This window comes from Terrapene carolina, unplaced genomic scaffold (genome assembly GCF_002925995.2).
Source record: "Terrapene carolina triunguis isolate 2854851 unplaced genomic scaffold, T_m_triunguis-2.0 Scaffold714, whole genome shotgun sequence".
In the NCBI taxonomy this organism is placed as follows: domain Eukaryota; kingdom Metazoa; phylum Chordata; order Testudines; family Emydidae; genus Terrapene; species Terrapene triunguis.
Genome location: NW_020665065.1, coordinates 7,673,401 through 7,695,357, shown reverse-complemented (window position 1 = coordinate 7,695,357; position 21,957 = coordinate 7,673,401). Strand labels below are relative to the sequence as shown.

At 50.8% G+C, this 21,957-nt stretch overlaps 1 protein-coding gene across 3 annotated transcripts in view; it reads right to left on the bottom strand.

Annotated features, from left to right (window-relative positions):
- ACAP3 (ArfGAP with coiled-coil, ankyrin repeat and PH domains 3) overlaps positions 1 to 21,957 on the bottom strand; it is a 163,063-nt gene that overhangs the window by 14,665 nt on the left and 126,441 nt on the right. For 2 of the 3 annotated variants that reach the window (XM_026659947.1, XM_026659948.1), the window contains exons 11-23: positions 20,594 to 20,706; positions 16,056 to 16,107; positions 14,732 to 14,832; positions 13,475 to 13,586; positions 12,512 to 12,720; positions 10,932 to 11,001; positions 10,720 to 10,814; positions 9,166 to 9,380; positions 8,392 to 8,496; positions 2,804 to 2,896; positions 1,969 to 2,189; positions 1,182 to 1,291; positions 59 to 169 (exon numbers count right to left, since the gene is read on the bottom strand). In XM_026659947.1, coding sequence (XP_026515732.1) covers positions 59 to 169; positions 1,182 to 1,291; positions 1,969 to 2,189; positions 2,804 to 2,896; positions 8,392 to 8,496; positions 9,166 to 9,380; positions 10,720 to 10,814; positions 10,932 to 11,001; positions 12,512 to 12,720; positions 13,475 to 13,586; positions 14,732 to 14,832; positions 16,056 to 16,107; positions 20,594 to 20,706 — 1,607 coding nt within the window. Of the gene's footprint in view, positions 1 to 58; positions 170 to 1,181; positions 1,292 to 1,968; positions 2,190 to 2,803; positions 2,897 to 7,888; positions 7,985 to 8,391; positions 8,497 to 9,165; positions 9,381 to 10,719; positions 10,815 to 10,931; positions 11,002 to 12,511; positions 12,721 to 13,474; positions 13,587 to 14,731; positions 14,833 to 16,055; positions 16,108 to 20,593; positions 20,707 to 21,957 lie in introns of all 3 variants that reach the window. The other variant, XM_026659946.1, reaches the window with a different exon arrangement.

Here is a 21,957-nt window from a genome sequence, read left to right as displayed (position 1 = left end):
GCTCGCAAAGCAAGGCCTAGCTCCAGCCGCAATATCCCCGAAGGTAGACAACACTTACAAGGTGACTATGTCTGCATTGGCTGCCTGGACTGCAATGCTGAGGGGGTCTTGGCCATCCTCGTCCACTGCGTGCTGGTTGGCGCCTCGCTTTAGGAACAAGCAGACCTGGCTGAAAACGGGAAATGAAAGACGTCAGAGCAGAAATACAGGCTCCTGGGCCGGGGTCCGAACCACAACAGCGGCACTGTGGGGCGCTGTGCTTCTCATGGCTAGCCTGCTCTCCTGACGGGGAAGAGCTCCCGCTCAGGCCAGTGCACAGGAGCCAAGGGTGTCAGAGCGGCAGCCCATGTGGGTCTCTGCACGAGTGACAGTGAGTGAATGGGGGACCCAAACTCCATCGCCCACTCAGATGGCTCTAGTGGCTAGTGACACCAGATCATATGCAGTATGGCCGTTATGCCCCGTGCTGGCCCTCGGCACAGGGGTGAATTTCACCCCAAAGGGATGCGTCCTCAGAAGCAGGGGTGATCACACTTTTTACCTAACTTCAAACCCACCCAATCACTGCATGACTGAACCGAATGTTCAACTCGAACTTTAACATTAGAGGATTCGTCCAGGACACGCTCATAGAGCACTCGGGGGAGCAGGGAAATGGGAGCAGAGAAGCGGGAAGAGGACAATCCACAGGGTGAAAAACAGAGCTGAGACTGGAGAGAATTTGGGGCAGGGACTGTCTCTATTTGTACAGCACCTTGCACAACTGGGGTCCATGACTAGGGCTCCTACACGAACAATAATAATAATAAATGCACCGAGCAGCTATTAAGAGCAGAAAGAGGAGAAAGAAATAGTCTAATAAAAATAAATCTATGCTGGGCCTGGCTCTCCTTTCATTTATACTGGTGTAAATCAGAAGTAACTCCACTGAAGTCAATGGAGAGAGACAGATCAGAGTCAGACCTACGGCATATAGGGCTCCATTTATGCCAGCCTGGCTTTATACTGGGGAACTGGGTTCTTCTATCCTCAACACACCAAACAGGTTGTTATCCAGTAGCTAGAAAAACGTGTGATTTTCAAATAGCTGATTCACCAAAACCCACCAGCCCACCGGGACTCTTGGGTCGACCCAACCTGTGGGCTCAGGGGTGTGTTTGGAGAGTGAGGGAGGGACTTACCCAGTGTGTCCCAGGTACGTGGCGTGGTGCAGGGGAGCCCGGCCCCGGATATCTCTTTGGTTAACATCTGCTCCGTTCTGGAGTAAGAATTCGCAGGCTATCAAGGAGCCCTGTTTAGAAGAGGGAGAGAGTTTTGTTGGGTCCCGTTGCACTGCTGGATTGCTGATAAAAGCCCAGGCTGCTCCGGGGAAGAGTCAATCCCATCTCGGGGCTGCCCCACCAATGTCAGGCATAGCAAGAAAGGGAAACCCCCAGAATAATCCATTACAATCGGAGAGAGAGACACACAAGAATCAATGTCCCCAAAGCAGCTCCAGAAGGGTCTCCCTCCTTGTCTAAGCAGGCCAGACTCTCTGAATCCTCATCTGATCCCTTCCCCGAGAAGGAAAAGCTTCATTTCAGAGGGGGAGTTTCTAATTAGAAACAGCCAGCACTGGGGTTGGTACCAGGTGACGTGCACACGGGTGATGTGCAGGCCTCCCTCTGCCAATGCACCTTGATCTGGACTTCTGCACCCCCCTGCTATCCCAGTGCTGGCCCTCACCTGCCATTCTGCCAATGCACCTGAGTCCTGGGCTGCAACACCCGCTTTGATTCCAGTCCCAGCACTAGCCGCTTTGCAGTGTGAACAAACAGCCTCTAGTGCCCCCAAACTAGGCACTTGGCATCTGAGACTGATTTAAACATAGGACTCTAGGGCATTAACCAGCTGTATTATCAGCTTTGCTGAACCAGCCCCCCAGCCTCCTCCAAGGTCTGCGTAGTCAGTGCTGCCAATGCTACCTACCCCCATCACAGCTTGAATCAGAGGAGTTTTGTTTTCATCTTCATCATTCACCCAGTTGACCTCAGCCCCATGTGCCAGAGCCTCTGCCATGACAGGCAAGTTCCTGGCCTGTGCGGCCTTGTAAATCAGCAGGCCGGGGTGCAGCTCCCGCAGGTCCTCCAGGTCCGAGGCCTCCTGCTCTATCTCCGCCTCGCCGCTGGACTCCTCCGACACTTCGCACTCTGGTGGGGGGCAGGGAGGGGACGGAGAGAGAGGAGGGATGAGCCAGCGACAGACACCATGTTGAGCTTTGCCAAGGGGGCTCCCACTTTCCCATTTCTTATGCTCCCTCCTGGCCTTAGTGCCATGTTTACTGATGGGGCTCATGCCCCAAGTGCACTGGGTGAAGGGATGATCTCTTCCCCTCCTGGGGACCCCTGGCAGGAATGGAGCAACTGCCCCCACCAGGGAAGAACCCGGGCAAGGCGTGGGCAACTCTTTGGAGAACCTCCGGGAGGACTAGGGGATAACATCTTCCCTCTCTAGAGAGCCCGGGCATAAAGGGTGGGAACTGCTTCTTGCTCTGGGGCTCAGGGCACGACACACGGGGCCACTCCCCTTGGCCACGCTGTGGGGAGATTACCACCCCCCTGGAGAGCTGACGGCCCCTCGGGGATTGTTATGGAGGTGCGTTGCTTGGCGAACCCGTTCACGCGAGTGCCCACACCCCAACGTTCTGGTCAGGCGTCCCTTAGCACGATGCAATGCGGCGTGTGCCGACGAGGCGACGCTGAGGCCTGTCTGCCATGGCGCCGGGCCTGCTGCGTCACTGTCGCTGGCCGCGTGTCACACTCACCTTCCTCCGTGACGCTGTCCACCACCGAGCCGAACACCAGGACATCGGTGCTTCCGTCCGTGCTGCCGCCCAGCCCGCTGTCGCTACTCAGACCTGCGGGGCCAACAGAAGACAAACCAAGATCGTTTTAATATGAGGGCAAACTGCAAAGCCTGCTCGTGGTGTCGCAGGGCACCCATCTCCCCGGGCTGCCCCGCGTTCACGGAACGCTCCAGCCTTCTCCGTTGCATCTCCTTCAGGCAGGAGCCCCAGGAGGGGGGCCTGGAGGCTGTGAGGAGAATGGCAGGCAAGGAGCAGCAGCAGAGAGCGCTTTACAGCAGGACCTGCGGTGTCAGAAGCCAATAATGACAATGCTCTGCTTTTACCCTTAGCTGCCCCAGCGTCGCCCTCCTGCGTGCTTTCCCACCACCCTGCAGGAGTCACTGGCATGTGCTGACCCGTCACTGCCTGTGGTGGGTTCATTGGCCAGCTCCCCGGGCCGTTAGTTTATATTGTGCTTCACATCTGCCAGGAGCCGCCCCTCCGCTAACGAACCCCTGGGGCTGCTAAATATCCCAGGGTGGGCAAACACGTCACAGAAACTGAGGTGCAACGAGATGAAGCGACTTGACCAAGGACACACAGCACCTCCATGGAAGAGCCCTTTTGCACCCTGCCCCCACTTCTGCGGAGGTGGCAGCTGAGAAAATGCCAAGGGGGCAACCACCGTGGCCGGGAAGAAAGGTCTCCAAAGGGATGCTGCCCCAACCAGGGTGGGAGTGAGCAAACATTGGCATGTTGCACTTGTTCTGTAGCACGCCGCACCCCGTCAGGAACCCACACCGGGCTCCAGCCGAATTTCATTAGCATATCATTACAATGATTCAATATTACAATGAATGGTTTCTGCTTGTTGCTTTGCTGGGGGTGGGGGTGAGGGTCTGAACTAGCACCCCCTGCTGGTCACAGAGAGGGGAATCTACCTCTGCAAAAGCTGTACATCCCCCTCCAGCGCTGGGAGGAAGAGCAGCAGCAGGGGCTGGAACTGAGGTGCAGGTCCCCAAGAAAGTCTCCCCTCATCCCCATCCACACCTCAGAACTCATCATGACCCCTGCAAGGCTCCCTTCACCCTCCAAACCCCATACCCCTTCACTCGCCCATTACTGGCTCCAGGCGTGCACAGTGGTAAAGAAGAATCGCCTCCCCGAGTTTGTAATGAAACTCGCAGCTCAGGGGCCTAACCCAGCTGGCGGGGGCACTGCTGCAGCCCCCGAAGGGTCACATGCCAGTCAGCCTGACCCTCCCCACTAAGCCAAGCCCAATCCCTTGTGTTTAGACAGGATTCAATCAGACAGTCTCCGACACTTTGCCCCTTACACACAGCCCCCAAAACAATATTCAGTGAACCCCGCAAGGACCATGGCTAATGTACGAAGGAGACACCAGCTAGCGTGGAATGCCAGGGCAGAGCGAGGCGCTCGACTTTTAAGGAGAAGAATCCCTGTCTTCGAGCGCACTGAAGTCTATGTTTGTAGTGCCTTGTATAATGACTGGTTTCAGAGTAGCAGCCGTGTTAGTCTGTATCCGCAAAAAGAACAGGAGTACTTGTGGCACCTTAGAGACTAACCAATTGATTTGAGCGTAAGCTTTCGTGGGCTACAGCCCACTTCATCGGATGCATAGAATGGAACATACAGTAAGAAGATATTTATACATACAGAGAACATGGAAAGGTGGAAGTAGCCATACCAAACTGTAAGAGGCTAATTCATTAAGATGAGCTATTATCAGCAGGAGAAAAAAAACCAAAACTTTTGTAGTGATAATCAAGATGGCCCATTTCAGACAGTTGACAAGAAGGTGTGAGGATACTTAACATGGGGAAATAGATTCAATATGTGTAATGACCCAGCCACTCCCAGTCTCTATTCAAACCCAAGTTAATGGTATCTAGTTTGCATATTAATTCAAGCTCAGCAGTTTCTCGTTGGAGTCTGTTTTTGAAGCTTTTCTGTTGCAAAATTGCCACCTTTAAGTCTGTTACTGAGTGACCAGAGAGGTTGAAGTGTTCTCCTACTGGTTTTTGAATGTTATGATTCCTGATGTCAGATTTGCTGATAATAGCTCATCTTAATTAATTAGCCTCTTACAGTTGGTATGGCTACTTCCACCTTTTCATGTTCTCTGTGTGTATATATATCTTCTTACTGTATGTTCCATTCTATGCATCTGATGAAGTGGGCTGTAGCCCACGAAAGCTTACACTCAAATAAATTTGTTAGTCTCTAAGGTGCCACAAGTACTCCTGTTCTTTTTATGTTTGTAGTAAGTGCTCTTTTTCCCTCCTGGAAAGGGTAAAACCTTCCGCTCCAGGTTCTACTGGAGTTACAAACCAAAGGAGAACCTTCCAGCAACATAGGAACCCGCCAGACTGGATCAGATCTGAGGCCCATCTAATCCAGCGGCCAGCACCAGACGCAGCAGAGGGAGGTGTAAAACAGATGTGGGATAATCTGCCCCTCACATTAGGTCTCATCCTCATTGCAAATAATCCCTGAAATATGAGGTTTAATATCCCGTCCAAAAATTTGTTGTCATTAATTATATTCTTGTGATAGACACAAAAACATCCCATCCCTTTGTGAATCGCTAGCAGAATGGGATGGTCCCGTGGAGATATGGGCCCAAACCAAAATCTCCAGGGCTTGGATATACCTGAATTTAGGATCCAGATCCAAATCAAGATGCAAACTGGGCAACTTGGGCCCATCGTGACTTCCAATGATAGGAGTCAGTTACTTCCACTGAGTTAACCCACAACCTCTCACTTCAGGATTTGGGGGCTGGAACAACTGTTTAAAGATGCAAACAGGACACAGAGACCTCTCAGTGATGTCCTGCTGCTGGCTTGGCTTCCCTTTAAATGCAACTGCATAAGCAATTTTTCATTCTGAATAAAGAATTGGCCAGGTTAAAAGCAGGCTTCTGATCTTGCAATTCCCTTTCAATAGAAAATTATACTAAGACTTGGCAGTGTAACCAATAAAAAACAATTGCAAGAAAAATAAAGAGAAAAATCAACCACCGTTAATTTATAAATGAAGTCATTTTGTGTTAAACATTTTGTTCCAGCTGTTGACCTGTTACATCAGTGTAAAACCAATGATGTAAGTGGAATCACTCCAAACTTAAACTGGGGTAACGGAACAGAATCTAGTCCAAATCCATAGACATCAGGCACTTTATTCTTCGTCAGTGCTCTTGATATGCCACTGGGAAATTAGTAATAAATCGCTTTTAAGAGTGACACATATATTTTTCATGGAGAGATGAACAATTTTGTCAAGCGTTTCTGTTTAGTATGCACAGCAGAAGAGTAAGGTTTGATTTCGTACTTGTTTAACATAAAGAACAAGTATTTACAGGGGTGGCTGATTGATTGTCAATCCACTGTCACTTTCTTGTACACTAATGGTGGAAGGCTGTAAGAGCTGCTAAGCGCTTCCCACAGGGCACTTTGCATCTTGCAGGATCAAGTCCCAAGTCCTTTTCCTGTATAAAAAATGATGTACTCATAAAAGTGGTGGTGTAATAGCATCATCCAGAGCCAGGAACGACAGGGGCAAGATCTTGCCATGACACACACAAAAATATTCCAGTGCTGGCGCTCCCCTGAGCACAGGGTGCCAGTTAGGTTGAATAGTGCTGCATGGCAGATTTGTTATAGGGACAATGCACCCTTAGACACAAGAGCGAGAACATCAGATTCATTTCACTTGTGATCTTGAAGCAGGATTTGAGTCCTAGTTGTCAGAGGTGCCCAAAGGCCTGGGAACTCCTGGGCCATAACTACAGCAGGGAGGGAAATTCTTAGCATATAGTTTATTTGGTGAATTTTGCTTCTTTTCCTTTTTTTTCCAAACTGTCCCTGAATAGGCCCCAAGTTTCTCAAATTTCTTCATTATTCAAAATAATTTCTTGAAAAATGTCAGTGACTAATCCTTGGTCCCTGGATTGCTTTGGATTAGTTCCCTGCAGGTAATGGATATCCAAAAGGCAAGCTGTTTGGATTGGATTAGGTCCCAGAGGGTGTTTCTGTCTCTTTACTCTTTGGATCAGGTCTCCAGTGTAAGAATTAAAATGTCATCTTGTGTGAATATTATGCAATGTGTCATTTTCAATGTGCTGCTTTGACAAATGTTCCTGCCAGCAAACTCCTCGCCGTGTTTTGTAGAAAGCGAACGCAAAAGAGAAGCGAATGCAGCCAACCTAGGCTAGTTTGTTAAAAATGTGAACCAATATTTGAGGAAAACTGTTTACAGTATTCGCCAGCTCTGGCCAATAAAAGCCCAGGTTCTGCAATCGGATACACACCTGTGCCCGTGTGCAATCTCTTTGGCTTCAGCAGGATTCTGGATATGTGCCGGGGCAGAGGTCTGCCTCCATAGATATGAGTGGGGGATTAGGACCATGTGCACTAAGGGGTGGACTTCGTTCTCAATAACATCAGTGCAAATAAAGTGCAACTCCAACGAGGACAATGGAATTACTCCAGATTTACCCCAACGGAGTGAGCGGTCTATGGCATGTCCACAGAATCTGCCAAAGCACTCAGCACTAACCTGACTCGGCTCCCCCGGAAGCCAGTGGTAAAACTCCCATTGCCTTCAACGGGAGCAATGTTAGGACAACGCTGAGCACTTTGGAAGAGACCAGCGCTAACCATGATGGTAAAAGGATCGTTTCAGTTTAGCTAAAAATTCTGAAGCCAGGAGTTCTCTGAAAAGTAGCTTTTCCTGCTAGTTGCTCTGGCATCTTTAAAGCCCGGACTCAGCAAAGCACTAAAGCTGGTGCTTAACTGATGTCAGTGAGACTTAACGTGTACTTTAAATTAAGTGTGTGCTTTGCTGAATCAGAGCCTAAAAAACTTCAGCTTTTTGTCTTAGTAGAATGTCTACCTATCTATCTCTGATCTTCCTAAGGTATCTATCACAGTGCTATCTGAGTTCCAATGATGTGATTGCGAAAAATACATCTAAGTTTTGGTTGGAACAAGTCATATCTTTGGGGCTCTTTTGCTGCTAGCTGCTATGGTGTCACCTTACCTCCGTCCAGGAGGAACGGCATACCGCTCCCACCGGGACCAATGCCACTCCAGGGGCCAGCTGCCAGCGGGTGCTGCATAGAGATGTAGCTGGCACCTAAGAGGAAGGTGGACGGAATGTGAGGGGAGTTAATCGTCACAAACACACACAAAAAAGTTAGCAGTAAGACTTGCTAAAAAAAAAAAAAAAAGAAACAGCTGGTGAAATGCACAGGTTGGGGGTAAAGAGCGCGAAAAAAATCCCATTCACCAAAATACAAACGCCTGGGATTGACTGGAAAGAGATTAAAAAAAACAACCAGTGGAATAAAAAGGGCAGTGGGTCGGGGTTTGTGCAAGTAACTCCCCATCACTCTCTTGAAACATTTCCCCCAGTGTGTGTGTGATTTGGTCACTTCTCCGGTGAGACAGATACCTTGCCGTTGGTCGGGTGCAATGCACATGCCCTAGAAGAGGTGGGAGGCAAAGACGTGCCAAGAGGAGAGCTGTGTTATTTGTACTTACTGCGGGGTCCTGAGCCGGCGCCGGTGTCAAAGTACGAGAAGAGGGAATCCAGCTCGTCGGGGCAGAAGAGAGAGTCCCGCCGGAATTTCCTCTCCAGAGTGGCAGCTGTTTGCAAGGAGGGATTTTTAAATATGGTGGAGGAAAAAAGACAATCCCATGGTCACATTTGTACAATCTGAGCCTGCACGTCGAGCGTGCTTCAGAAGTGTGCAAATCTATACAGATAACAAACAGGGAGCATGGAAGAGGTGGTAAAATCACCACCATCCCACGACATTTTGGGCAGTTGGTAACCCTAGGACTGTATTCTGGGCCAGATGAGTAAAAACAATAAAGGAGCTTGAACCTAATGAATGAACAGAAAGTTGTGGTATAAAGGAAGCAGAATAAGGGGCCTTCTGGTCACCTCAGTGCAATGGTCCCATCCTCTACTATTAAGAAGGTATGTTAGGAAGATACAGCTTGTTAGGAAATTCCATGGGTAACCTGCGCAAAGGACATGCTTGTGCAGTAGCATTAGGTCTTATAGCCTCTGCAGGCTGCAGCCACTAGGGGGAGACAGGAGCACAGACACTTTATCAGATCTACCTACAGTAGAGGAAAAAATCTGTTAGTCTTTAAGGTGCCACCAGACTCCTTGTTGTTTTTACAGTAGAGGATGGCGTTGTGCCCACACACACACACACACACACACACACACACACACAAAGGTGGGGGTGGAAAGGCAGCTGCAGCACAGTATATAGGAAAGAAAGGAGGGGAATGAGTTCCCACCTGATGAGAGCGGGGCCGGCGATGCATTTCCTGCCTCATGCCGGTACTTCCGACGAGCCGTAGGTGCTTTTGTGGTGCTGTTGTGCCGCTGGCATTTCTTCACGCTCCAGCGCCGGGGTTTCCTCTCGTTCTCCGCCAGGGCCTCCCCAGTAGGCAACTTCTTGAGGAACTTCTTCTCCACGTACTTGACCTTGATCCAGGCTTCCTTGTCTTGCCTGAGGGCAGTGCAGGAAAAGGCATTTACTGTGCCACAGGTGGCTCATTTAAACCTACCAACGAGAGAGCCTGGCAACTGCAGGCTCTTCTCACACCGCGAACCCTGAGAGCACATGGGGAGGGGCTGGCCTCCCACGGCGCTGGGACAGTTCATGCCCCTGATGCTCAGGCCAGTGAAAAATGTAACACCAGGCTTGTTTCCTAGGGTGGGGCACAGCAGGGTTGCTGCTAAGCTCGGGTGATCAGGGCAGAGCATCCTGGGCCCGGCTCCCCAGTGCCTTGGACCTTGTGAGGCTGGATTTTACACCCACTTTGTAAATGACTATGGGAGAGGCGAGGCCAGGAAGAGCCAGGCGCGAAGAGTCAGGATACCGGAGTTCTGTTGCTAGCTCTGCCACTGACTCACTCTGTGGTCTTGGGCATGTCACTAAAGGCAGGTTTCAAAGTAGCAGTCGTGTTAGTCTGTAGCCGCAAAAAGAACAGGAGTACTTGTGGCACCTTAGAGACTAACCAATTTATTTCGGCATAAGCTTTCGTGGGCTACAGCCCACTTCTTCAGATGCATAGAGTGGAACACACAAACAGAAGATATTTATACATACAGAGAACATGAAAAGGTGGAAGTACGCATACCAATTGTAAGAGGCCAATCTACAATTGGTATGTGTACTTCCACCTTCTCATGTTCTCTGTATGTATACATATCTTCTGTTTGTGTGTTCCACTCTATGCATCTGAAGAAGTGAGCTGTAGCCCACGAAAGCTTATGCTGAAATAAATTTGTTAGTCTCTAAGGTGCCACAAGTACTCCTGTTCTTTTCACTAAAGGCAGAATGCTCCAACCTAGGGGACGAAAGTCAGGCTTCTAAACAAATGGCCTGGTTTTCAGAGACGCTGAGCAGCCGCAGCTCCCAGTGACTTGCAGGTCTAGGCTGGAGGACATGCTCTGGAGCGGCAGTGCTCTGAAAGGGGCTGAAGGCAGAGGCCAGGGCATGGCTGGGCCAACGGGAGTGCCTTCAAGGAGGCCAGAACTGTGGAGGGAGCAAAAGCTGAGGGGGATGGGAGAACAGGATCTGTCATAAAGACCTAAAAATAGTCCTTTCCAAGAAGCAAAACGAACAGGCGGTGAGAACGGATCAGAGCCGCTCGTTTTCTGGGGCAGTCAGCAGCAGGCCATGCTGTGTAGCTGGCCGGGGTAGGGCAAAGCTGATCTCCCTTTCCATTTGCTACAACACTTCCATACAGATCTACTGACTCCCTGCTGGCCTGCACCTCAAAGACAGATCTGCGGGGAGTCATTCCCAAACCGGACTGAGGGCTGGATGGGCTCCGACTTACCTGGAGCTCCCCGGAGTGGGCTTCTTAAGTCCCAGCGCTTCGCACTGTGCCTCGTAAATCTGGTTCATGGTGCTGTTCCCCAGCTCACACATTAGCTGCGATACACCAAGTGAGGGACAAAGCAGTCAGGAGAGCAGCCGCCTTCCGGCTCCCCCTCAGCCCCCCACCAAGGACTCCCTCCCCACTTCCTCAGCCTGAAAATCAGCACTCACTTTCAGTAACTCCGGCTCCCAGGAATCCAGCGTGAGAGAGCGGACTTTGGAACAGTGAACGCCCAGACTCCTAGAGAACCAAAGGGGAGACAGAGACGGGTTATAGGCTGCCAAACAGACTCTATGCAACAAAGCAGAACGGCGAGCGGATCACAGGGTGAATGAGGGCAAACCCAGGTCTTACGTATGCAGCAAAAGGAATCGATTTAGAGAGGGAGAGAATTCCACACACACAGAACTGCCCCCTCTCCTGGAGGGGTTCCCAGTGAATTCCTCAAACGAAAGAGGCGCCCGGTTGAGTTATTTGGCACTGAATTATTTTTATTTTTATTCTCCTTACTTACAGTCCGTCCTAGGAAATCTGGAATGGAACGAGGTTTCCCTACTTGACACTTGCATTCCACTATTGCATGTGAGTGCTGGCTTGTTATTGTAGGGTTGTTTGTGAGAGCTGGGTTGCACAACACACACAGGGTTTGTTATCACAGAGGATGCTAATAATACTACTAATAATTTACACGTGTATAGCACCTTTCCCCCCACGGATCTCAACGCACTTTACAAAAGTGTGCAGGGATTATTCCCATTTTAGAAATGTAGACAGTAAGGCACAGACCGGGTAAGTGACTTCCCCAGGGTCACAGAGTAAGTCAGTAGCAGTTGGGAATAGAGTCTAGATCGCCTGACTCCCAGTTTTAACCACTAAGTTCTTCATACATTCTAGGACAGGGTAGCTGGCAGTAGAGATCATAATAGCTTCTATAACTGCTGAAGATTTTATTAGTTAGTGTCTGTAAAATGCTCTGTAGGTGAAATATGGTAAGTATTTTACCACAGCCAAGAGATTACATTTATTGCTATGTGGTTGTAGGCCATGTGCTGGATCCTCTATATATAGGGTGACCAGATGTCCCATTTTTAAAGGGACAGTCCCGTTTTTTGGGACTTTTTCTTATATAGGCGCCTATTACCCTGCCCCCCCCCCATCTCATTTTTTCACAGTTGCTATCTGGTTGCCCTGTCTATATATATCAATGCTGCATATGATGTAGATAGAGACTCAGGCCTTGGCTACACTCGGGACTTCACAGCGCTGCCGCGACAGTGCTGTGAAGCGCGAGTGTAGTCGCACCGCCAGCGCTGCGAGAGAGCTCTCGCAGTGCTGTATGTACTCCACCTCTCCGAGGGGAGTAGCTTGCAGCGCTGCAGGCTCTGATTACACTGGCGCTTTACAGCGCTGCACTCGCTGTGCTCAGAGGGGGGCGTTTTCACACCCCTGAGCGCAGCAAGTTGCAGCGCTGTACAGCGCCAGTGTAGCCAAGGCCTAATACGTGTGTGGGTACACAGCAGTATATAGTACCCGTAGAGTGAGTGTATCACACACACACATCCTGTTCTGTGTCCCTCACTCTTTCTCTCTCCCTCCCTCCCACACACACACACACACACTCAGGAGTGTTCTATGACCTTTGAACCTGACTGTATACACATGATAGACCAGCTCCAACCAGAGCTCCCTCAGCGGCAGGCAGGCAAAGCCGCCAGGCGCTCAGGCTGGGCGAGCAGCGCACACACAGTACCTGTGGATCCCAGAGCACTCGATGCACAGCAGAACGCCCAGGTTGATACTGGCCCAGCGGGGATCTGCCTGGCCACAGTCACAGCACTGGTCATTTCCAGGGATGCTCTGGACCCTCTGCAAGATGCTCTCCCCCTTCAGACTCCGCTCCCGGGAGTCAGTGGCAGAGTCGATGCTGCTGGTGGAAGGGGAGGCGGTCCGGTCCAGTCTCTGCAGAGAGAGAGAAGGGGAGTCGCTGTGTGCTCTGCCGGCGGACAGATGCGGAGGAGTTCCGTGTGGTGCAGGCAGAGAGGCGGGCCGATGGGTTCGTTAGAACTTGCTCTGCCATTCCAGGGAGACATTACAGAATCATACTGGGAAGCACTGGGGTGGGGGGGCATTAAAATCCCAGTGTGGGCTTTTTATGTAACCGTCACAGGTGAAAAAAGTCAGCTAGACAAACCTGAGCTGGTGTCAGCCAAGGGAAGGGAGGGTTGAGGATACCCCGATCTGTTTACTCCCTTTGAATCGGAGTTTGGGGATGTGAATGAAGGGAAGCGTGAATCTTCCACCTGTACTAGTGACTTCTGTCAGCAGATGGCGCTACACAGCACAACCCTCTCTTCCCCCCATTAATACACACCAAGGCTGGCAGCACACAAATGATTGCATGGTGTGTAACGGACCGCTGCCTTGTGTTGTCTCATCTTACCAGAGAGTGAATTCCCCTCAGTGTTCCCCGGGGGAGTACATCCTGCTCTGCAGGGACTCTCTGGAGGACAGGAGGAAGGTGGGGGCTTCAGGACTGCACTCCATCACGCCCCCCCCCCCACTGCTTTGTAAGCTTGCCTTTCGTTTGCTAAACTACAGTTGCCTTTGGGCCGGCGCTGTCATCATTTGCACACCCATACGTGCGAACAAGAGCCCATGCCCGGCAGTGGCGCTGCGACAGCTTGCGAGCACCTGTCCCTGCCCCCGGACTCACTTCGATGGAGTAGCTGTCTGGGCTCTCTCTGTAAGCGGAGGCAATGCTGGCTTGAACCGCTTGGATCCAGGCCTGGCGCAGCTTCTCCGAGTCAGCCTGCAGCATGCAGCTCCTGGGTAGGGGAGAGGCATAAGAGACGCTGGTTGGCATGAGAAAAAGGGCTTGGGGTATGGGACCTGGGAAGCCGCAACACGGCGAGGTGCCTGAGTTTATAATCAGCCTCACAGCCTAGCTTCACCAAGGGTGACGATGGTATGGTTTGGAGATGCGTGGTAAGGACGTGAAGTTACCAGGCATGGCTTGGGGCAAAATTAACCTCAGAGAAGCCCTCACTTCTCACCCCGCCCCAGTTCATTAAAGCAGCCCTGCTTTCACCCCCACCACTCCCAGATACATAGAGGGTGGGTGGAAAACAGGAATGTGACCGTTCCTCTCCTCAGTGGGTGCCTCTGTTTCCCTCACACCAGCTGTTCACTGCCCACCGTGCTGCTCTCATTAGGTTTCGGAGTAAACAGCGGAATGAATCCCCCTCTCCAGCCTCAGCAGAGCAGTGAGGCTCGAGTGCTCCTTGATCCCCACGCAGCCTGAGCAATGCCCCCACTTCTGGAGCTCAGCCCGCCCGTTAAGGGGTGACAGCACCATGGCCTCCTGATAGGACACTCACAGCTGGGGGGAAATGCATTATGGATGCCGCCAACCACACACACATCTCGGCTTCCCCTCACCACACACTTGCAACCCTCCCCTCACAAGTTCCCTCCCTCATCAGCCCCCTACTCCCTCCCCCTCGCACCACGTACTCCGTCTTCCTCCTCCTCCACCCACACAGAAAATCCCTCCTTTCCTCCCAACACACACACTCCCCCTTTCTCCCCCCCCCCGCCCACCGGCATCCTCCCACTTATACGCTCCTTCCCCTCACACACCTGCTCCCTCCACTCTGATGCTTTTAATGCCACCAGCAGCCGGCTGCTTCTTGGGGAGCCATGCTGGTGACTCAGCACTTTGTGAGGCAGGCCCAGACCCTTCTACATTCCCTTCATGCATTATTCAGCAGCTTTGGCAGCTCCCCATCCCGACAGGCCGTCTCCAAACACCGCTCAGCGTCTGGTTGAAAAAAATCGCCCACTGATAGGACTGCAACTCTGAGTGCAGGCAAGGAGGTCCCCAGGTCAGAATCTACTTGCTGGGTATCTTACAACCCCATATACGGTCCCAGTCTTGCATTCTGCAGCTTAGAAGAGCCGCAAAACTTACTTGCTCGGTGAGACGACCTCAAAGCAAAACCTTCTCTCTATGTCTTCGCAGGGCTTGACAGTACAGAGCCGCAGATCTTCCACCACCACCGTGAGGACATCCTGAAAGGAAGAGAGCGGGTGACTTTACACTCCTCTCTGAATCCCCATCCTATTCAGCACTTTTGCTGACCCAGCCAACCTTCTTTGGTCTGCAAGACTGGGCAGGCAAAGGCAAATCCCATAACGATTCTCTCCTGACGTTTCTGGTGCTTCCAGTTTAGGGCCAGGCTGGAAATCCTTTGAGAACCGGCGATCTCATGGTATTTTAGCACATGCCAAACCAGCAGGAACCCCGAAGAGCAGGGACCTGATATCTAACAGGAGGAACAAGCTTTTCAAAACTCAGCTACAATTTGTCTTGAGTTGTGGACAAAGGGTCTTGTGGGGGGGGGGGGGGGAGAGGAGGGAGATTGTGTGTGTGTGTGTGTGTGTGTTGGTGGGGAGATCATTGTGTATACAAGCCAGAGGGCCCATCCCTGGAGCTCATTTCCCTACCAAATCCAGGAGAACACAATCAACACAACTGCAGACTGATCTTCAGTAGGTGTCAGGCGACCACGGACTATCATGCTGATCAATGCTGTCTCATTGTTTCCCAGTACTCCCCCCGTCTGTCTGTCTGTCTGAATCCATTTGTTGCCTCCTGTCTTATAGTGAGATTGCAAACTCTTTGGGGCAAAGGCCGTCTTTGTGTTCTGTGTGTGTACAGTGCCTAGCACTATGGAGTGTGGTCCATGACTGGGGCTCCAGGTGCTACAGTTATACAAATTAATAGCAATAATACCACAGCCTGGGAGATACCAGCTCAGAGGGAAGCCCCACAGACCGTGCCATTGTGCTGGATTTCAGCATACAACAGTGCTGTCTCCTGCCTCTTTTCCTCTCAGACAGACAAAGGAGTAACCAAGCCCACTTTCTGAGCCCTGCCGATTGAGCCCACTACCTCCTGACGGGAACGGAGATTGCCCCATGGAGCACCCACCGTCCAAAGGTGGCATATCAAACCCGGGCAGGAACGGAGTTACTCAGCACATCACCTCTCCGTTACTCTGTCGGGCAGCAAGACTGGGGTCATTATAAACACCAGCCGCTGTCCTTTGGTTGTCAGAGCAGCTTGGGTTCTGAGTGTAATATTATCTGATTGGAAATTTCAGACCGGGTTTGCTGTCAGATCTTCATCTGATCCAATTCTTCTTTCCCCCATGGTGCCCAAGTCCCCAGAACAGCAGGACATCAGACAAGTTGGCTAATCTGCTAATGCCATCTGAGATATGCTCACTGACCTTTAGCTTCTTCTGGTAGACCAGCTGGCTGTTCTGTATGGAGAACCACCTCCTGAGGAGAGAGAGGAAAGAAAGAGGCATCAGAGCAAGTGAACAGTGCCAAAGCTAGGGGGCGGGGGGAGATGCAAGCTCCTTTTCCCTGCAGAACAGGACATCGCCTCTGCACTTACAACATGTGCCATTGATTTTAGGGATTGTGGGAAAGACCAGGGTGGGAATAAGACTTATCTTCCTTCTGAGACTAAAGAAGTGCTTTGCAATGTTAATGGATTATTGTATTTGGCATCGAGACACTGGGGTGACAAGTGTCCTCGATACTTCTACAGAAACATTGACATACGGGAAGAAAGACAGAAAGATGGGGAGGGATAACATCAGAGTTGTACACTTTGTTTCTTAAGTAGGCCAGACCTCTTACCCCCCACTTGGGAGTTTGTGGCGGGAGGGAGAAGCCTGGCTGAGAGAAGTGGGGATGACAGGGCCGCCTTGGGGAGAAGGAGCAGGCCAGGGAGCAGAGGGGAGTGCAAAAGGCTTCCAGCAGCCTGATTTTGACTAAAATCACAGTGGACCCATTTGATGCTGCAGGCAGAGGATGCTCTGTGATGCCTGAGCCCTAACCCCAACCTTTGACCCCTAACCCTAAGATCACTGGCTTTCCCCTGTATCCACAGTGACTCTGCTCCCCAGCCACAGGCATCTGTGAGGTCACTGCCTCAACCATGTATCCAGAGCGACTTTGCTCGCCAGCCACTGTCCTATGGGAGAGCCCTGCCCCACCCCTGTATCTAGAGCCTTTCGAATCCTAACAATTCGATTTGTGGAAATCCGGCCTTTCCGGTTTTCTGACTTTCACCAAAATCCGAAGGGACGTTGTGAGGCCTAGCCATCCGTCCCCCACTCCACGGTTTTCCTATAGCACGTATCACCATAGCACTGAAGAGCACTTTACAGCTGAAAAACGAAGGCACGCGCACACCCAGATTAAGTGCTTTGCCCAAGGCCACAAAGAGTCAGTATCAGAGTTGGGATTATAACCGGGGTGTTCTCACTTCATTCCTGTGATTTAGCCACAAAGAGCCTGTTTTGTCATGGGGGAGCTGAGGGAATTGACAGCAATCCATATTGTTACATCCCATGGAGGCTGTGTTGAAATATCTGGGCGCACACCAGGGTGAGGGAAGAGCTCAAAGGCCTTGAATCTGGATGTTTTGGCTGGCGTGAGAATAAGTCAAACTCTCCCATTGTTTTGGGTCGCTGGTGTTTAATATGAACTATATGGGCCCGATTTTCAAAGAAGCCTCCTAAATCGTGTCTACAAAACATGTGGCCCTTCTGTTTGAGCAAACAAAAACCCTGCATTTATCGCAAACTCTCTGCATAACGTTTCTAGGGTTACTCGTTAAGTAGGGGCACTCGAGTCAGACTGAAACTCCTACAGGGCTTGGACAGTTTGGGGGAAGAAGCCATGCTGCAGCTATGCTATAGACAGTGGATTATTTAAAGCATCTACCACACGCTTGACACGCAAAGGAATTCGGTACCCTGGGAAAATGAGGCAAGAGAGGATTCTGTTTTCAGCTCCTTGCTTGAGACATTGCTCATAGATAAAAGGTGCCGATTGTAAAGGACTTGATGCCAGCTCCGTATTATTGCCTAGGCCGACAAGGCCTAGGCCTAGGGCGGCAAATTTGCAGGGGCGGAAGCTCCCCTCCACGCCCTGCCCCCCTGCTCCAGCTCACCTCCGCCTCCTCTGCAAGCGCGCCGCCGTGTCCAATTTCTCTCCCCTCCCAGCGCTTGCGCCACGAAACAGCTGTTTCGCGGCAGAGGAGGGGGAACGCCGTGCGCTGGGGGAAGAGGCGGGGACGGGGATGGGGACTTTGGGGAGGGGGTTGGAATGGGGGCGGGAAAAGGGTGGAGTCGGGGCGGGGCCAGGGCGGCAATTATTTCCCGGCCTAGGGGCGGCAAAATTATTAATCCGCCACTGCTTGATGCGTCTGCCAGAAAACAGAGCAACGCAGGAGACCTGAGGCCATTCTGCCTGCTTGAAAGCCCCTTTTGATCAGCCCCTGAGTGTGTTTGGAGCTGCAGCACTTTGAGCTCCACCTGGTGACAGCCATTCTCTCTGGCAATGGCAACGACATATTCTCAAGCAGCTTTGCTGTCACATGAAGCCAAGTGGAAAGCTCCCTTCCCAGCTGTTTGATCCTGGATGCTGCTCCTCACAGCACTGTATCTCCTCCTGTTTGGTTTCTTAGCTGGGGCATTAGCATCCAGGAATGCTCTGGACTATGGTGCTGGATCTCATTCTGACCTCAGGGGTCTTCTTCATCCAGTATCCTTCTGTGTAAGTTTCCAACAGGGACTTCCTCCCAGGGCCCTTAAAATCACCATAGTATCTTCCCACCCACGGTGAGGGGGATATGCATGGCTGTGAATAGCTGAGCTGTGGGGGGATACAGATGACTGTGAATAGCTGAGGTGGGGGGATACGGATGGCTGTGAATAGCTGGGCTGTGGGGGGTATGTACAGCTGTGAATAGCTGGGCTGTGGGGGTATATGGATGGCTGTGAATAGCTGGGCTGTGGGGAGATATGGATGACTGTGAATAGTTGGGCTGTGGGAAGATACGGATGGCTGTGAATAGTTGGGCTGTGGGGGTATATGGATGACTGTGAATAGCTGGGCTGTGGGGAGATATGGATGACTATGAATAGTTGGGCTCTATGGGGATATGTACAGCTGTGAATAGCTGCCTTGAGGGGAATGGGGTACCTTGCTCAGAACTCCCATGGATCGTCAGCAGGGGTGAGATGGGGACTCACTTATCCTGCAGTGTAGGAGCTCATCATTAATCTGACACATAGTGGAATGGGGTGGTGGCCTTTTGCATCAGGAAGCCTGGCTCTGCTGAGTGAAAGGCTGAGAATAGAGCCAAAGCTCTGCATTGGAAATACTGCGGGGAAAACCGTAAATGGTTCATAAATTCAGCTCAGAGGAGTGCCCTGTAGTTCACAGGTTAGCAATCGCCAAATCCAAACCTCTGTAGCCGGGGGCTGGAAATCTCACAAGAACAGCTGTTCTCTTCACAATCTGGCGCTTTGGCTTCTGGTGCCTCAGGAAACCTTGAAGTGCAGAGAATGCACTTGAATGCCATGCAGATGGCAACACTGGGGCTAAGAACATCAGACAAACTGGTTTGGAACGGCAAGAAAGGCCCAGCTTGAGTTGGGGGTGAAGGTTTCGGGAGGGAGGGGCTTACCCCAGCTTACCGGTCTCTAGGCATAAAACCAACAGTTTCTGCACAAAAATACAGGGACGTGGTGAACTGCTTGTTTGTTTCAAACTTCTACCTAGCCGCAGAAATTACCCTGAACTTGGACAGACAGGTGACCTCTAGGTATTATATCACTGCACTGCCAGGTGAGAGGGGAAAGCATGAGTGGGTCAAGGGGGGCATTGATCTGATGTACTAATAATAGAATCCAATGGTTTGAATTCTGCTCTTAACTGCACCAGCATAAATCCGGCCCATTGACTATCACAAGGGTTCCTAGACACACACAAATATTGATTGAGGAGAGAACCTGAAACCCGCTTTGCTTGCAATTCACCTGGGAGCTGGGGAGCCTCCTGAGCTGAGCAGGAGGCATTTATTTAACTGCATCCCCAATGACCCGTCATCTGAAATATTTATAAGTGACCGAGAGAAGGGGCAGTGCCCAGAGGAGCCAGATCCTGACATTTCCAGGCTCCCACCTCCCAGGGAGGTTGGATACTAGCAGCTCTTGAAAGCCAGGCTTGTCCTGCTGTGTTAGATGTTTCTCTTGATGGTTACAAGCATACAGCTTTCCTGGGGCAAGGCTCCAGCTGCTTTGTGTCCTACGCTCCCTGCATGAAGCCTGGTGGTTGTCTTAAGATGGAAGGTTTTCGCTGTCACTTACCAAGAGGCGGCAAACTGCAGGCAGGCTGACTGCACTGGTTCACCCTTTAGGATTATACCAGTTCTTAGCAAAGAACGAACTAGGCTAATGCCAATGCATGTAAGGTCTCCCACTGTACTATTTCCATGGTGACCCTGGGCCCTGATGGACCAGACTGCAGGTAGCTGGTAAAATAAAGAAGTGATAACAAAAGAAAGATTCACTGACTTTCAGTGGGAGAGCTGAATGGTCCCACAAACATTTGCAGGGCCAGGAGAAGCCAGTTTATTTTGCAGACGATCTTCACTACCTATAAAATACATAACATCCAGCTCCTTTTACTGAGCCTAAACCTTTCTGTTTAGAACATGCCAGCATCACAGGACCCTTCTTATATTAAGTGACTTCACAAGTTCAGCACACAAAGAGTTAAGGGATGCTGCACTGACAGACAACTCTGCATCAACCCAACATCACTTCTCTGTGTGGGCCTGGAGCTGATGAAGCCACTTAAACAAAGGAAAACACCTGCTGAGTTGTAGCCAAGTGTGCGCTGCCAGGCTGGAGATGCATTCAGAGCCCTCATCCAGTTATCAGTTGGGATACACGTTACTTACCGATTCCATGTTTTGAAAGCATTGCTTGCTCTCTTGAAGAGGTACCCTTCCATCACCACTCCATTGGGGGCATCGACATTAAATTCCACTTTGGAGTCATCGTAGGAGAAGTCCTGCAGGTCGAAACATGTTGAGAAAACACATCAGGGCATGCTGGTGCTGCTCAGCGCCACAAGAACTAGGGCAAGGGGCACGGTAAAAACAGCCAGATAAATGGGAAACGGTGACACCAAACAGCACATCAGTGTTAGGACCATGAGGATATCCAACCGGGAAACATGTGAACACGTGTAAGAAGGTTCTGTGGCTGCAGGGGTTATTTAAAGCAGCCTTTCCCTCAATGGAGGCCTATGCGCCAATCCTTGATTAGGTTGCAAGAGAAAATAAGTTTGCTGATCTCAGCCTGTGTTTTCAGTGGAGGCTGGTTTGCATCTTGAGAGTACTTCCTCTTTCGGAAGTAATCCTCATGATGGCCAGACTCCGGCCCAGAGGTTTGGTCAGGACTCAGGTGTGGTGGCAGAGCAGAGTGGCATTCCAGGACTGGCATAGCTGAGGTGATACTCCTCAGGCTGGAGGAATACCGGCAGATCCAGAACAGGTGAAAGGACCGTAATAGCAGAAAGAGCTGGAGCTCGGGAGTGGGGTGCATGGGTGGAGCTGGGTTAAGAATTAGCGCTGAAATAGCGGAGGTGGTGCAGGACAGCTGTCGAGGCAGATCTCTGCCCATGAGAAGCTTGCTCTATCTGGTTGCATTTAGTGCTCCCTGTCTCTCACTGTCATGGCTATTCACAGTCTTCTCCACAATTTTTGGGGTTGTCTTATGGCCTGAGAAAGTGTTCACAAATTCAGTTAGTTCGAGTATTTCCCACCCTAATGATTTTTTTTTGTGGGGGGAGGTGTGGTGCTTAAATCAGAGGGATTGTTCACTGCAGTGCCAAATTACTCCAGTTTCCTGGCTTAGGGTTTTATCAGCCAGGTTTAGGCAAAATAAGCCCTTTTTTGAAGACAGTTTTACGTCATTATTTTTTGTATTAAAAGTTCACCCACAAACCACTGTCTCCTGCTGGGCATATTTTCACACAGCACCCCTGAAAAACAATGCCAGCAGAATCCTCTCACTCACATTACTGCAATAACTGGGAGCCATTAATTAGTCTCACTCCAGTATCCTTAGCTGTTTCTATTGTTAGGTGTTAGTAATGCGCATGCAGTTAACCACTGCTCCTCCTCCAATGAAAGCCCTGGCTACCCTAGCAGCTAAGAAGAGAAAGTGTGGGTGGCTTGGTATCTTGATGGTTGAAAATGTCCAACCTCAAGTGCAATCTGCAATTGGCAGTGAACAGACAGTGAAGTGCTGTTCAGAG